Source organism: Canis lupus, chromosome 14 (genome assembly GCF_011100685.1).
Source record: "Canis lupus familiaris isolate Mischka breed German Shepherd chromosome 14, alternate assembly UU_Cfam_GSD_1.0, whole genome shotgun sequence".
Lineage (NCBI taxonomy): Eukaryota > Metazoa > Chordata > Mammalia > Carnivora > Canidae > Canis > Canis lupus.
In genome coordinates this window covers 14,167,109-14,184,554 of record NC_049235.1, presented here as the reverse complement: position 1 = coordinate 14,184,554, position 17,446 = coordinate 14,167,109, and the positions used below count along the sequence as shown (strand labels likewise).

General features: G+C 34.8%; 1 protein-coding gene across 20 annotated transcripts in view; it reads right to left on the bottom strand.

Annotated features, from left to right (window-relative positions):
- Positions 1–17,446, bottom strand: part of ADAM22 (ADAM metallopeptidase domain 22) — a 224,354-nt gene that overhangs the window by 52,228 nt on the left and 154,680 nt on the right. For all 20 annotated transcript variants that reach the window (XM_038556711.1, XM_038556716.1, XM_038556719.1 and 17 more), the window contains 7 exons: positions 14,380–14,454; positions 12,688–12,759; positions 11,675–11,841; positions 10,156–10,240; positions 9,057–9,147; positions 7,595–7,646; positions 2,824–2,923 (listed from right to left, as the gene is read on the bottom strand). In XM_038556711.1, coding sequence (XP_038412639.1) covers positions 2,824–2,923; positions 7,595–7,646; positions 9,057–9,147; positions 10,156–10,240; positions 11,675–11,841; positions 12,688–12,759; positions 14,380–14,454 — 642 coding nt within the window. The remainder of the gene's footprint in view (positions 1–2,823; positions 2,924–7,594; positions 7,647–9,056; positions 9,148–10,155; positions 10,241–11,674; positions 11,842–12,687; positions 12,760–14,379; positions 14,455–17,446) is intronic.

Below are 17,446 nucleotides of genomic sequence, written 5' to 3'. Positions count from 1 at the left end.
CAGACAGAGAACTAAAATATGGATAAATCAAGATCAAAGACCTTATAAGAGACCATAAGTGCCACAATTCTACATCCGGTATACCTGTCAGTCATTTCCAAGTATATTTTTATTTTCCCAAACTTGAAAGCTAACTCTAGAACTTTAGAACAAAAGTGTCTACTTCTGTTTCTATTTCAGATTTAATTATATTTACATATAATAATATACATATGGAGCCTGGTAAATGCCACCAAAATAAAAGATGATCTAGCAAGGAGTGAAGCCAAGCCAGACTGACTCCTGAAAATTCATTTCAAACAGGAAGCAAGAGATTTGGAGACAGAAAGTGTGGGTTCAAATCTTGAATCAGCTACCTATCTTGGACAAATAACTTGTCATCTCAGAGCACAAGTGCTTTAATATTTAAAGCAAGAATAATAATAATATTAGCTGCCCATTTACATCACAAATTGTGAGGATCAAGTTCAATCATCTGTGAAAACCCTTCACAAACTATATATCTTTGTGAAATAAAAAGTTATTTGTTATGAAAACATCATGCAAATTAATAAATCCACTTATTTAATATAAAGTATAGTTTCCCCTATTAGCATAGCTTTGCAGAACACAGTAATAATAATTTGCCCCAGAGAAGAAAGCAACTTTTGGCCTATACAAGAGTACATTTTAAGATTATTTTATTTTTAGACTCTCCATTAATTTCATTATTTTTTGAGCATAACTTATCTTATGGTGATAGGTAAAATTAATAAGTAGCTGCTATGTCCCAGTTATATAATATTCATTCAGAAGTTCATCAAAGTTTACATATTATAGAATGGAATGGAACACATACCTATCAACAGACAGATACCCACACCCACACTTTCTTAAATAACTAGAGGGAAAAAAAAACAATAAAAAAAGCAGCAATGACAACAAAATCCCCTCCTGATTTCAAATATTCTCTCCTCTCCTACAAATAGTCAATATATCTCTAGATTCTATTTTCAGTTGAAAGGGATCATAATAAATGAAACAGCTTTGAAAGCCAAAACTAAAACTTATCCAGATGAAAAATACATTTATTCTTCTACTCTGAACTCAGAATAATCAGTCATTTTGGTAAAGAGACTTGAATTGTTTTTCATTCACAGCAGCAGGATTGAGTTCAAATATCCCTTCTGAAGCTTTTGCAAAGAGTCTTTAAAATTGTCACTTTTATTTAAGATTTTACCCATTTATTCATGAGACACACACACACACACACACACACACACACACACACGGGGCGGGGTGGGGGGGGGAGAGGCAGAGACACGGGGGGGAGGGGGGCGGGGGGGGAGTGGGGGGAGAGAGAGAGAGAGAGAGAGAGAGGCAGAGACACAGGCAGAGGGAGAAACAGGCTCCATGCAGGGAGCTGGACTTGGGACTTGATCCCAGGTCTCCAGGATCACGCCCTGGCCTGAAGGCAGCGCTAAACCACTGAGCCACCCAGGCTGCCTGTCACTGCTTTTCAAAGCAATATGATACACTTCCTACATTTCACTGGAATAGACAAAGAATGAAACCTGGTAAATGATTATAAAGGCAATGCCACATATCACTGTAGTACACACACAGAAACACATAATATTTCACATAATTAACAAGGACAAAGCATTCTGCTTTAACCTGCAATCTTCCAAATACATGAGGAAGATCTGCTTTCAAGTCAGTAACCAGAGACTGTTCTGCAAGTTGGAAATGCCTCTGACAAGGTCTAAGTACACAAAGACTTTCTCCTTTTTTGCTTTAAGCAGCCTTGGTTTTCATACTGAGAAGTAAAAGTAATTTTAATCATGCTGCTCATTCTGAAAGGCAGTGGGTAGAGAGTAATGAAGAAAGAAATTCCCCTCTTTCCATCAGTTTGAGTTGTGATTACATATACAAAGAACCAAGAAAATGAAAAAGGAAAATAAAACCATCTTTGCAAGCTAATCATTTTTTAGAAAACACATTGTCTCATTTACACTTGTTTTCTATTCCCCTCAGAATAGCCTCAAATGCCAGGTGCCTGGGTGGCTCAGTTGGTTGAGCAACAAACTCTTGATTTTGGCTCAGGTCATGATCTCAGGGTCCTGGGATCTAGCCCTGCATGGGCCCTGCATCAGGCTCTATACTCAGAATGGAGTGTGCTTGAGATTCTCTTTCCCTCTCCCCCTGCCCCTCACCCAGCTCACTGCATGTACATATATGCACTCTCTCTCTCTCTCAAATAAATAAATTAGAAAAAAATAACCCAAAATGTCTAAGATTAAAGTTGACTTTAAAATACAGCTATTAGGCAGCCCCGGTGGCTTTGCGGTTTAGCCCAGGGCGTGATCCTGGAGACCCGGGATCGAGTCCCACATTGGGCTCCCAGCATGGAGCCTGTTTCTCCCTCTGCCTGTCTCTCTCTCTCTCTCTCTGTCTCTATCTCTAATAAATAAATTTTTTAAAAATCTAAAAAAATTAAAAATAAATAAATAAAATGCAGATATTTCAGGGATGCCTTGGTGGCTTGTGGTTGAACATCTGCCTTTGTCTCAGGGCATGATCCTGGGGTCCTGGAATCAAATCCCACATCGGGCTCCCTGCAGGGAGCCTGCTTCTCCTTCTACCTATGTCTCTCTCTCTCTCTCTCTCTCTGCCTCTCATTAATAAATAAAATCTTAAAAAAATAAAATAAAAATGCATATATTTCAAGTATCTAATATAGGGACATAGAAGTCAAGTTGGAAAGTTTTCTTTTGTAAGAGCCAATGGCTAAGTAATACCTTAGAAAGATTAATTACTAATAATTCTGATCACACTTAGTACCTTAGAAGGTTTGTTGAAAAGGCAGGCACCACCTCCACTATTCAGAAAGTCATGATACTCTTCAATATTACACTGGGTGAACTTTTTAGGAAGATAATACCTGTAAGACAGAAAAAAAAGCAATAACTGGGTACAATTTTAGTCTCCCTCGTCTGTATGCTAGTCTTGAACATTGTTAAAATTGTAACATCATCCTTAAAAATGAAAAATAAATTTCACATATGTACATTTGTGTTAAATCCATAAAACTTTCATTCTACCAGTATATTTCTAAATTCTTCATTTAGTGACTGATAGTGACTATGGACTGTTCATTATTAGGATATACATTCAAAAGAAACACACGCATACCTCTATTTTCAATCAAAGAACATCTGGAACAATTTATTTCATAATGAGTCTTTCTTAAATATAAAAACTGGGCTGGATCCCAAATTGCAGAACATTTTACAAAATAAATGATTTTATAATCTGTGAATGTGTCAGTCATGAAAGTCAAAGAAAAACTAAGGAACTGTTTCAGACTAAAGTAAGATAAGAGGCATAAAGACTAAATGCGACACTTGATACACTTGATTCTGAACCATCTTGTTAAGGAGGCATTTCTGGAATACAAGGCTATCTTAAATGAGGGCTAAGAATTAGATGATTTTATTGGTTGCACTTTGGTTCTGTAGGAGGATGGACTTGTTTGTATGCAATGCACACTGAGGTATTTGGGGGTGATGGGGTATCAAATTAGCAAATTAGGATTCAGAGGACAAAAAGGTTCTTTGTTACTATTCTTGCAACTTTTCTTAAGATTATGTCAAAATCCAAAAACGGGTAATAAGGGATCAGAAGAAAAAGAAATGTAGCTGGAGAACAATTTGGCAATATGTATTAAGAATCTTCAATCAGAAATATATTTTTTTTAATTTTTATTTATTTATGATAGTCACAGAGAGAAAGAGGCAGAGACATAGGCAGAGGGAGAAGCAGGCTCCATGCACCGAGAGCCCGATGTGGGATTCGATCCCGGGTCTCCAGGATCACGCCCTGGGCCAAAGGCAGGTGCTAAACCGCTGCGCCACCCAGGGATCCCAATCAGAAATATTCTTAAATCTAGTAATTCTACTTTAAGAAATTTTTCTAGAGGAAATAACTAGCTATGGGTACAAAGACATAAGAAGAAAGAAACTTTCGGTAGCATGATTTGTAATAGCAAATGCCATAAAAATCACATAAATGTTTAGAAGAAAACTGTTAACTGTGATATATTAATAAAACAGAATACCATGGAATTCTTAATAATTATGACACTGAAAAATAAAGACTTAGAAATGCTGACTATATAATGTTAACTATAAAATATACAAATGACATATACAAGATCCAAATTTTATAAAACAATGATAAAATGGAAAAAGAAAAAGTACTGATTAGCAGTATTTTACCATTAACCATGGCTATTACTGAATAACAAGAAGTAATAAAAATTTAACCTTCTCTATTTTTCAACAATTGTTTTACATTGAGCTTTTATTAAAGTGAGGACACAATTAATAACAGATAGTTTTGGGCAGTCCCGGTGGCGCAGCGGTTTGGCACCGCCTGCAGCCTGGGGTGTGATCCTGGAGACCTGGGATCGAGTCCCACATCGGGCTCCCTGCATGGAGCCTGCTTCTCCCTCTTCTTCTGCCTCTCTCTGTGTGTCTATGAATAGATAAATAAAATCTTAAAAAAATAAAAACAGATAGTTTTTATAAAGTCTCTCCCACCAGCCTGTAAGTATTATGTCCTATTACATCCCTACTTTTTTCTAGCACAGACATTAATGCTTTGTGAATCAATGAATGGAACTTACAGTGATAATTTACCTTAAACTAATTTTTCAAGTGTTTTGTGCTAAATAAAGGTATTCTGGGTTTACATTATCTGAATTATTTTACCTCCTTCATTTCATCTTCCTAACAGGTCATGAAATTTATTCTTTATTTTAAAAATTTGTTATGCATATTACTTCTAATTTTCCCTTCAAATGGCACCCTAGCCAATGTTTTATTGCCTTCTCCTCTAATCCATCCTACATATCTCTAAGTTACGGAATTTAAATAAGGTTTCTTCAAGTCCCTCTTTATTCTACTGGTCAAAACTCAAGATGATTCCCCTCGTGGCAAAGGAAAAGTGAATAACTCTTTGTGTTGGATTCCCAAGTCTAGTTCAACTCCTGCCCTGCAAAGGAGCCCTCCGGGGTCTCAGCCTGGCCCAGGCTCCTGCCCACTGTCCAGCTGGGCATTCAGTCTGCTCTCAACAGTGATAGGAAACCCACGACCTCACAGGAAAGCTCTTCTATATATAAACACTTGGAATTTGTAGACTGTTCTTACCTTCACCGTGCCACATCAGACTTCCTATAAACTGTCCCACACAGTTCTTTGAAGTGACCTGTACCAAATAAGATTAATTCCTCTACCATGCCATGGCTCTTCAAATACCTGAAAGCAGAAATTTCCCTAGGCTCTTCCTAAAAATCTTTTTGGCAGGAAAATATATCTATTATATTCAATGCTTTCTCAAAATTCTAGTTTTTATACCTTTAAATAGGACTGGTATTAATTCCAACCTGCTTTCCAACATGTAGCAGTAAACAGAAAGTTCATAAAGTAGAAACAAGAGGGCAAGTACCCACAGGAAATAAGTGTCCATAATTAATAGTCTGGTGATGTTTGACACAGCTCAAATTATATATAGCATCATGTAACACGTTTTATTTTAAAGTTTTTCTCTTGCACACATCTACTTGATATCAGAGGAGTTCCAATAGAAAGAGCTTTGTTCATTTCTGAGTGTTGCCATTTGATTTAGCTACACATTATGCTTAATCTAGGCAGACAGTCTACAAAATTTTGTTTTTAGTAATTAAACAGAATAATCAAACATAACATACCAAATAGCTTTTAAAAGACAAGGACTTCTAGCTTGTAATTTAGTAAGTGTTGGAAAACTGAAACTATGGATAAGGACTTTTAACATTTCCTTCTATTACTAAACAGAAAGTCCAAAGATATTTTGTAAAATATTTTAATACATGCTTGCATATACAGTCCTCTCTATCATTTATCTTCCTTCTCATACATTTCTTGGAAGTTCAAAATTACAATATCAATAAATATTTATTGAAAATCAAGTGTGTCAAGATATTACAATGTAAGGTCAAACAGAAACACCTATTAGCTAAGATGTAATCCTCAAAAATTCACAACGAACTAGTGAGGCAAAGCATAAGGACATACAGAATTAAATTACAATGCAGGAGTTAAAATTATAATAAATCTCAAATGGCTAGAAATGCAGTTAGAGCAAAATGAGAATTCCAAATCAAGAGAATATATCGAAGGACTCCAAAGAGGCTGGAAATTAATGTACATTTATGATGAGCAAATTTTTAAGAAGCTTAAAATCCATGTAGGATTATGTTAGAAAATCAAAAAGGCTGGAAACCCCTATATAACTATGGTAATAAGCAAATGACCATGAATAGCAGTGGAAAATGAGATTATAAATAGGATGAAGAAAGATAATGCACTTCCTCCAGGTGCTGGTGGAAGAACGTTAAACCTTATTCATCAGACAAGAGAAAGTCACAAAAGTTTTGAGCAGAAAAATGATATGATTCACATGCATGAAAAAGAGAAGGGAGAAATCTGTGCTGAATACATTCCATGAACTAGAGCTATATATTTACTAGCATGGATAAATCTTACAAACATAAAGATCAAAAAAAGCAAATCACGGAAGAGTACATACAGTACAATTCCTTTCATATAAACTAAAAACATGCAATCAATGCTGTGTATTACTTCAACGCATACATATAAGTAATAAAAGTATTAAAAAGGGTTTGTGAATAATAATAAGCAAATTCAAGACAGCAGTAACTTGGGCTGGAGAGCAGTATGAGAGAACACAAGGGGGATTTAACTATGTTGGTGGTATTTTTTTTTAAGCTGGGTGATGATATACAAGGGTCCACTCTTCTACTCTTTATACCTTTTCAATGATGATGGAAACAGAGTTCAGGAGGGGAGAGAGGGAGGCTGAAAGTTGTCTGAGTATCTAGAATGTTATTAGGATAATAAGAGCTCAAGATGATAGAAGTTTAAAGATATAGTGATTGAGCTTAGCACGAAAGGAATGGTTGTACAGTTTCTTAAGAAGAAATAAATACAAGATTGGCACCTGATAGTGTATGAAGGGCATAAAAAATGAAAACCCTTCTCAGGAGAGCAGAATGTATACTTCTATTTCCTATTCCTTGCTCGGTGCCCTACTACTGATAGCTTAAGATCAGTCATTGTGTTTGAGCCACAAAAATCTGAGAAAGCTACAAATCCAGGCTCTTCTTGTTTTTGATTTTGAGAATCCGCTTACCAGCACACTACTTTTTACAACCCACTTAATTGGAATTGAAGAGTCAAAAGAAAAGAAAATTAGTAGGTAATTCATGAAGAACAAAGCTATTCCTTGCTTCTTACACTTCTAGCCTAGATTAAAGGCTAACAAAGTCTTTGGTCTTCTATTTTAACTGACATCAATTGTTTTTATAAATAAGAGACTATTTTATGAAAATATTTTATAATACAGAGCCACTGAGAAAATCTACACCCAATTTTCTTTTTAATGTCTGTAGTGAGGTTCCACGTACGAAGTTGTTGGTATCATACTCCTAAGGAGACAACAGCACAGCAGGGAAAGGAAAACTGAGTTATTTTCAAAAGATGTGGCTCACCCAGTGTCTCCCATTATGCATCCAGACCACGTGTCCTCACATTTACACTCACCTAAGAGAAAATGAAAACACATGCCTTTTTACAGAGTGAAAACAGGTGCAGTATAGTAGTCTATTTTTAAAAGTATATCTTCACCTTATTCCTTAAGTACATTTTAAAAAGCAATACCCACTTTCTAATTTTCCTTATATTCAAAGTTTTATATGCAATTCATAATAACAAAAATCCACTTTGACCATATCAAGATTATACAATTTTTACTAAAGTAAAATCTTGATATTTTAACAAGTGGCCTTATTTTAAAACATTCATTAAATGCTTTAAAATGGCTTAACAATATAAAACCAATGAAATAGCATCACTATAGGGTTCTGGTTTCATAGTCCTTTATGGGAATTCTTACAATTTCTTGTCCAGTCCAGATTTAAAACCTCTGCACCGAGGCTGCTGGTTAGAAGACAGCACAGTAAACTGGTTAGGCAGAAAGGTTTACAATACCTGGCCCCCAAATCTGGACTTGCCACTTAATATGTGAGTAATTTTGGAGACATTACCCTTTCACATCCAGGCACCTTATTCTGTAAGATGGGCTAGCAATAGGTCTTGCAGGATTACCTTGAGGATTAAATGAGTATCTAGATGTAGATAATACTGGCATTCAGTTATCTGTCGTATAATGGGCACTTCATAAAATGGTCATAGTTATTATTAATATAAACAATCATATTTATATTTGTTATTCATAAAATAAGAGACGCCTGGGTGGCTCAGTGGTTGAGCATCTTCCTTTGGCTCAGGTTATGATCCTGGGGTCCTTGGATCAAATCCCACATAAGGCTCCCCATAGGGAGTCTGCTTCTCCCTCTGCCTATGTCTCTGCCTCTCTCTCTGTGTGTGTCTCTCATGAATAAATAACTAAAATCTTTATTAAAAATTTTTAAAAATTTATAAAATAATGGAATAAATATGGCTCTAATCAAATTACTCCAAATATATGATGCTTGATTCCCCTGAGGGGGAACCTGATGCAGGACTCGATCCCCGGACCCAGGATCACACGTTGAGCCAAAGGCAGACACTCAACCACTAAGCCACCCAGGAGTCTCAAGAGATGTTTTAAATAAACCATAATAAAACAGTATGCCTTAAACCAACATGCCTAGGATTCTCTACTAGGCCACTTAAAATTACCTGAGTTTATTTTGTCCTTTTTTAGGTCAAATTCAACAATGAATTTATCATCGCACAGTTTTAAATGTTTATGACACGTGGAAAAATTTTCACCTCCAGGGCAAATATCACCTTTCATCACTTTTGAAAAAAATATCGTATGTCCCAGCTGTTTATCTTATGCTATCACCCAAACTCTTTTGATCAAGTAACTGAATTTAAAATCTCATTCTCCAAAATATTTATAGATGGTCTATTTTAAATACAACTAAACCACAAGGCTGAACTTACCACTTGCTAACTTTCTTTTGTCTGAGATAATACCAATATTATGGGCTAATGACTGGGCAAGTGTAACTGCCATTAAATCAGTTTTCCCAAACTGAAAGACAAAAACAAAAACAAAAGACATGTAAACAAAAATTATTTTTTAAAGATGGGCCAGAGAAAAATGTCACAATATAATTGGAAATAAGTAATTTCTAAGCATCTTATTTAGCAGAGGTTAAACATACAGTAGCTAAAGCTGAACTACGGAACATTTGGGAAAACACTGTAAGAAATAAATCCATGTTTGATTCAATCTTATATGGAAGACTAGAAGCCAGAGAATCACCACCTTTTGGGTGTAGAAATTTAAGCCTAACTCTGAGTCCAAATTTCACTAGTGACATTTCTCAAAAACCTATACTTGTATATACTTAAATTAGCCTTTCAGATAATAAAAAAATAAATGTCTAAATTATTTGAAACTTGTTCATTTTTGTGTGTCCACTTGCACTCCTGAAATTTCCCCAAATTAAAAAGGATGTGGCTTCAGCAAACAAATGGTATGAGTAATAAGATATGGTAATGATGTGTGGGCAAAAGAAACTTGAGAAGACCTATAGATATTTTTTCAATATGTACACTCAAGTGTTTTTCTTTTAGATCACTTCCATCAGACTTAGTACCTGAGGGGTAAAAGGAACTCTTTGGAAAACTTAGTCTATTTTTTCTCCAAAAATTTGCCAAATATTGAAGAAGGAAGAAAATTTCCAACTGGGTTGTTAGATAGTAAGCCAGTGCTTTGGGAATTATTCAATTCTCTAGGAAATCAGCCAAAAAAATAGGGCCTTATTTTCAATAAAGTTAAAGACTTTACCTATATAATCTGTAAATAGCTATATTTGGAGATTATTCTAGGTAGAATTATGAAGAGAATTATCAAATATTATCTTCCATTATTTTCTTATCCTCTGTCCTCCAGTCATTTATAGTAACCATACTGGTTTTGAATAAAACAACCTAACATCTAGGGAATATGGAATATGAGAAATTATCTCTTAAATATTAGGAAAACATTTTCAGCCATCATACCACTTTGTATTGTACAGATGTTCACACCTACTTCATTCACGCCTCCTCCTTTCAGCAACGAGCAAATCCCACCAATATAAGCTGCCCCGCTCCGGCTACTCTCAAATTGACTTCCCCTTTTAGAAAAGGAAATGAAAAATGCTTACTGTTCAGAGTTTAAATATCACCGTACCACTCATTATTAATTTACCACACTTATTTTCTCAATGCAAATACATTCTTATACTGTATATTCCTAAGGTAAGGGAGGAATGTGAATATTGTTTACACACATAACTGAAAAAAAAAAAAGAGTTTCTGAGGGATATTTCCCCACGTGAGCAATATCTTCAACAGAACTATACCTGTTTTTAAAAAATATTAATATGATGTACTCTGAGAAAGATACAAAATCACTTCTGATCAAAATGCCTAACTTGAATCTCTTAATAGGAAAACATCAGATATCCCCACAATGGAGCACATTCTATAAAATAGCTGACCTACATTCTTCAAAAATGTTAAGCCCACAATAAACAAAGAAAGGCTAAGGAAATCTGTCAAATTAAAGGAGACTAAAGAGACAGGACAATTAAATGCAATGCATGACCCTGACTGGCTCCTGAATGTGGAGAGGGAATTAGCTATCAATGACATTATTCAGACAATTGGAGAAAGTTAAATATAGAAGATGGGTTACTTAAAAGTATTGTATCACTGTTAAATTTTCAAGTTTTAATAATTTACTTTCGTGATATAAGAGAATGTCTTCATCTTTAGGGAACATACATGTATTTAGTAGTGAAGGCTCAATAAGTGAGTATCTCCCCCCTTGCTCTCAAATGGTTCAGGAAAAAAAAAAAAAGATAGATAAATGGATGAAAGGAAAAAAGGAAGAAAGGGAGGAGAAAAAAGGAAGAAGGAAAGAAGGAAGAAAACCATAAACAAATGGGGCAAAATGTAAATTGATGAATCTGGGTAAAGAGCATATGATATTTCCTTGTAGTATTCCTGCAACTTTTCTATAAATTTGAAATTGTGTAAAATGCAAAAGTTACCCAAAATACTCTTTTACTTCCACTTATAACTTCCTTCAACAGATCTTACTTTACATAATAGGTTTCTTTTTAAATGCTGTTATATCAACTATGCATTTTATCCCCCTAAAAAAACCCATGCAAGTGAGAAAAAATTAAAAATAAACTCCAGAAATACTAAGATCTCCCCTTAGAACCAAAGCAAAGGTAACATTAACATTTAAAATGTAGAAACTTAAAAGAATATAATCTGTCAAGAATATTCTTTGAGAATTAACAGTACTTCTACTCAAACGCTGATTGAATCTCTTGAAAATTAAGTAAAAATATGCATGCAATAATAAAATAATTCAAAATTAAACCTCTTACACTTTCATGACAATTTCAAACAATCTATACTTTAAAACTTCTTCCAAATGTATCTAGCATGTCAAATCCTAATTGCATTACACAGGAGAAAGGATACATCTCTGTCACAAGTAATGGAACATTCAGCAGGGAACCAAAAAGAGTAATAAATCATAAGCTACGTACGAAAAAAGGTGAACTGCATCACTCTTCTCTTTGATAAAATCCCTCCTGTATTTCATAAACTCACGTAGCGTGATCAGTGGATTTTCAGATATGGCGAACTTGTTGTCAGCTGCCCAGGTTTCCATGGCAACCAATACTATCCTTGTCTTCAGTTGGTCTTTATATATCTGATATATTAACAAAATGAACACACCGGCTATACATGAGGTAAAATCAAATGATTTATGAATAAGTCTATAAGGCTCCTTTTATGAAAACTCTTGAGTTTTAGTTAAATGTAAAAAATTACATTGTTTTTAAGGGAGATAATTATTTTTCTAATTCACATGCATTTTCTTTGAGTAACAGTCAAACCATTTACAAATAATACCCAAAGAAAAGAGCACTAATTAGAAACAAGAGATCACTTCTTGACAAATATTTGCACCCTTTTTCAAGGATCTCCCTGAGTCTCTTGTCTGGTACCCTGGAGAAAGAATTTATGCATTTTTGGGTTTCCCAAGCAAAGAACAGGACAATGAAGAATCCTCAAGGATATGATTTCTATGTAACCTGATTGGCTCCAATTAAACTTGTGGAGAAAGTACCGGCATTGCCTTGTCAAGAAAAGATTCAGAAAGTAAATACAGTAGGATTACTTAGTGTATCGTTCCCACAGAACCAGGCACTCTCTTGAAAATAGCACAACCACTGTATATTTTTCTGATGTTGGAAATATATCATGAATATTTTTGTTAAGGGCTAGGACTCAACTTCTTATTTTTCAATGTGAAAAATATAAGGAGTAATTTCAAGCATAAATCCATGGGTAACTTTAACCACCTCCTTTTATTATCTTCCCAGCCAAAGATCAAAATCAATGAAGTCCACTGCAAGGTCACTAGGAACTTATGGGACACTCTGCCTGAAGAGCAATTCAGAGCACCAAAATTTTAAGAACCATATTATCCCATCTGTTAGCAATCAGGAGATGAAATTCCTCTATGACAATATTGAATCCAGTTGATACTTACTAAATCTGCCATGTTCACCACAGATTTCGCATATGTATTGGTGTGTACAACAGAAAGCCGATGTTTTTTGAACTGAAAACAAAACAAACAAAAAAGCAAATGAAGGGCTTCCAAAGTCATCAGTAAATAATCACCTAAGCAGAGAAAACAGTGTAATTGAAACATCTCTATGGCTTTCTGTAAAAAGCATGAATTGAGAACTAGTTCTTTATATGCTGTGCAGTCTGAGGCAAGGCTCTTAAAAATTTGAGGCCTCAGTTTACTCAACTGTGAGATGAAGTAAAAAATACCTATTCTATCCATTTCACAAGTTTATTTTTAACACAAAACTGTTATTCAAAATGATAAAATATATGAAAGTTGTCTATGAATGCAAGACATACAAATTTAAGTAGGGTGGATAGAAAAAGTACACATGAATACTGCTATAAGTATAAAAACTTACAGGTTCTACAAGACTTAATTAGTAAGGAGAGGAAAGCCCTACAGCAAGGGTCACAAAGAGTTAGCTTAAAGACTAGATGTGGATGAAATAAACCTTTTGTTTGGCCTCAACAGTGTTTTTAAAACCAGGAAATACCATGTAAAACCTGATTTCTGGCTTCCCTTAAAATTAGCATCCTCCCATGTTGATAACTAGCAGGTACTAAGAGGCAGCCACTCCCACTAGACAGGCCATGTGTCTCTTCCTTTGCCACAGGCCTCACCTCTCCCTACTGCTTTACATCTGGCTTACTTCATTTGGGTTACCTGCCTACAGATCTCTATAGACATCTAAATGTGCACTATCCTAAAATGTCCAAATATATGTTCTTAAAACTTACTCTGATCAAGAAAAAAATCTCAGGAAACAGTAACATTCATTGACTTCAAAGAAGTTAGAAAGATAAAACTTAGTTTTAGCCTGAACAAAGAAGCAGCACTCAATCTAGATTTATTATTATTGTTGTTGTTGTTATCATTAGCAACAGTAATAATAGATGATCAATATCTGTTTAATCATATGCAAACAAATGGTACATTTTCCCTCAAATCACTCAAAGCAAATTAAAATGCATTTTTACCTGAAATTAAGTAAAATTCAGCAATGTGCATCACTGAACATGTTTAGTTTAAAACGGTGGCTACATAGAGCAATTAACATTATAACTCACTGTTAAGTGCTCAATGTAAGCTACTTACTGCAACATGCCCATAAATTGAGTATGCACACTTGGAGTCAAAATAAATGACTCATCAAGAAGGAAGTTTTGCCAGAATCCTATCCCAAAATCTTCACTGCTTGTCTATATAAGCATTTCCATATGGTTTGCTGCAGAGTAGGTCAGAAATTGAAAAGCTGCTTTTCTTTTATTAGGATAAAGTTGTACACTGCAAACCAAAGCATCATATTACTGGTGCCTCACTGATTTCTTCAATATTAAAATATTCATTTAACAAATCCAAAGGGCTGACTAATTTTAAGTCAAAGAAATATTTTTGGGATCTTACAAAATACTGCTAGTTACTTCCACCTAAGAATGTTTCCAATTTAGAGGTTGTTACTGGCTAACAAATATATTTGGCTACACAAATGTCTTCTCCAAATTATAATTTTCTGGGCTTCTTGTTTCTTCCAAAACCTACTTCTGCACACACCAGTTTTACCTCTAGGCACAGACAAATTCAAACAAAAAACTCAGCAAATCCTACCATTAGATGATCATTCACAATCATCAGCTCAATATATTTGGTCTCCTCCTCTACGTTACGAGGATGTCGACGAAGCTGCAATATGGTAAAGGAAAAATAGCACCTAAATAAGCCCTCTGAACTTGGCTGTGGAAAACTAAGAAATATGCTATACATTATGTCACACATCACACTACCCTTTTTCCAAACTCTGCTTATTCCCCATTCTCACAGCCCTTGGCAACCATTTTTCTACTGTTTTGTGAGTTTGACTTTTTTTTTTTTTTTTTTTTTGGTTCCACATATAAGTGATACCATGCAGGATTTATCTTTCTTGTCTGGCTTATTTCATTTAGGATAATGCCTTCCAGGTTCACCAATGTTTACAAATGAAAGGATTTCCTTCTTTTTAGAGGCTGAAACTCCATTATACGTATATAACATATATAACATATTTTCTTGATACATTCATTTGTTGATAGACACTAACATGGATAATGCCGTACTGTATAATCAAAATTTGCCAACAGAATTTAAATATTTTCACTAAGATAAAAGGTAAATATGTGAGGTGATGGATGTATTAACTCAATGGGGAGTTCCTTTCACAATGTATATCTATATCAAATTATTCCATTGTACATTTCAAATACCTTATAACTTTGTCAATTAATTATACTTCAACAAGGTTGAAAAATGTTTTTAATTTTAAAAAACTAAAACATGAGAGAAATAAACAAAATTTCCACTTTTATTCCTTCAGAATTTTTTTCATTTTTGTCACTTTTACTCAGTTTTTGAATAGGTAATAAATTCATATGATTCAAAGATTAAAGAACTATAAAAAGGTTCAGAATCAAAGTCTTTCTTATTTCTTTTTTTTTTCTTTCTTATTTCTGTTCCCCATCTACCTAGTTGCTAACCCTTCACCCACAATGGGTATACCACAGTTACTGGTTGCTTCCAGAAATATTTATATATATAAAATCAAATATAACATTTTATTTAGTACTTCCATTTATTTCACTAGCTTTTGTATCAGGTAATTTTCATTTACCAGTCTATCTTGGAGATTGTAACACATGAAATACATTCTTTCTCATTTAATTTAAGTTTCTGAGGATCTTAAAGGGATGCAGGGAGTGTTTAATGGACATTTTTATTTTATAACCTCCAAATCTTAAATTGAGAATGCCCTTTCTTCCTCTGGTACAGCTCAAGGGATCCCCCAAATGACATAAAAGCTTTGTTCTGATAGTTTTGAGAGCTTCTAGGAAGTTCTGGGTTAGCTAGTACAGCTATAATATATCTGTCTATTCAATATTGAATTTTCTCCACCTTCAAAATCATGATCAGTGGATGCCACGGTAGGAGACACTAAGGCAGTGTCTTTGTATCCTGAAGTTCGTCTATAATATAATCTTTAACAAGATCTATAAAATTAAATTTTTCCATTACTCTATGCTTTGATATACATTTTTTCAGTAAATCTTTTTATTCACTTGTCCAATGGCTATTTTTGTGAAGGGGTATACAATCAAACCTAAATCAATACATGAACATTTGCTTTGAGAGATGCATTTAAAATAAACAAAACCTGCTGCCACATGGATTTTGTTTCAGTACTAAATGCATTTCCGAACTTTTAAGCTTTTTTTAAAAATTCAAATCCCGTATTACACCAAGGTGAAAAGGAATAATAGTCTATAATTCTCGGTCTGGAAACCAAGAGGTAATATAAACTGCATCCAATGACACGAGCCTTTTTAAAAAACAATGCCTAGGATGATAGTATCTGCTTTGTAATTGTGGAAGAGACCGGAACCTTACCAGTTAATACAGCAGACTTTCTAACAAGACTCAACATTTTCTTAATGTCAGAGAGCTGCTATACTAGCCATACAGTTTTATAGCACTTCACCATCATGGGCAGACAGCTGTCTCAGATAAAGAAATCCAGTGTTTGTCTGCCTTCAAATGATGGGATATCACAGATGTTTGTGACCAACTTCAAGGAACGTGTTAAAAGAAAACTATCCTATTCTCTGATCTCATAATTCATGAAAATAAACACTATTTCAAATTAATCTTTTTGGCAATCTTAATTTATTTAACTAGCCCTCAGTATATACATATATTCACAAAATATATAAAGCTTGTGGTAGCAATTCATGGAACACTAAGCTTTCTGAGAGGCAGTATACAAAGCATATGTGGTCATAAGCACTTCTCTGAGACCAGACTTTCCAAGTCAGAATCTGAGCTCTACCATTGAATAACTCACTATAACCCTGGACAAGGTTCTTAAGTTCTTACACTTCAATGTCTTTAGCAGTAAAAGGGGATAATAATAATACTTTCCTCATAAGATTTTTATGAGGATGAAATGTGTTAATACAATTAAAATTCTGGGATCCCTGGGTGGTACAGTGGTTTGGCTCCTGCCTTTGGCCCAGGGCGTGATCCTGGAGACCCCGGATCGAATCCCACATCGGGCTCCCGGTGCATGGAGCCTGCTTCTCCCTCTGCCTGTGTCTCTGCCTCTCTCTCTCTCTCTATCATAAATAAATAAAAATTTAAAAAAATACAATTAAAATTCTTAGAACAGAGCCAGGCACAGGTATCTGTGCCTCAATAAAAAAAAGTAATTATTACTGACACTAGAAATGACCCTATACACGTATTTTATTTCATACTTACTAAAAATATTTTAAACAGAAGATAACTCGTTTCTTTTTTTTTTTAAGATTTTATTTATTTATTCATGAGAGACAGAGACAGAGAGAGAGAGAGAGAGAGAGAGAGAGAGAGAGAGAGAGAGGCAGAGACACAGGCAGAGGGAGAAGCAGGCTCCATGCTGGGAGCCTGATGTGGGACTTGATCCCAGGTCTCCAGGATCACACCCTAGGCTGAAGGCGGCGCTAAACCGCTGAGCCAACCGGGCTGCCCAGATAACTGGTTTCTTACTAGAAATCTTAATAGAGGTCTATTTCTCTCAGCTTGTGTTTTTTTTTTTTTTTAATTTTTATTTATTTATGATAGTCACAGAGAGAGATAGAGGCAGAGACACAGGCAGAGGGAGAAGCAG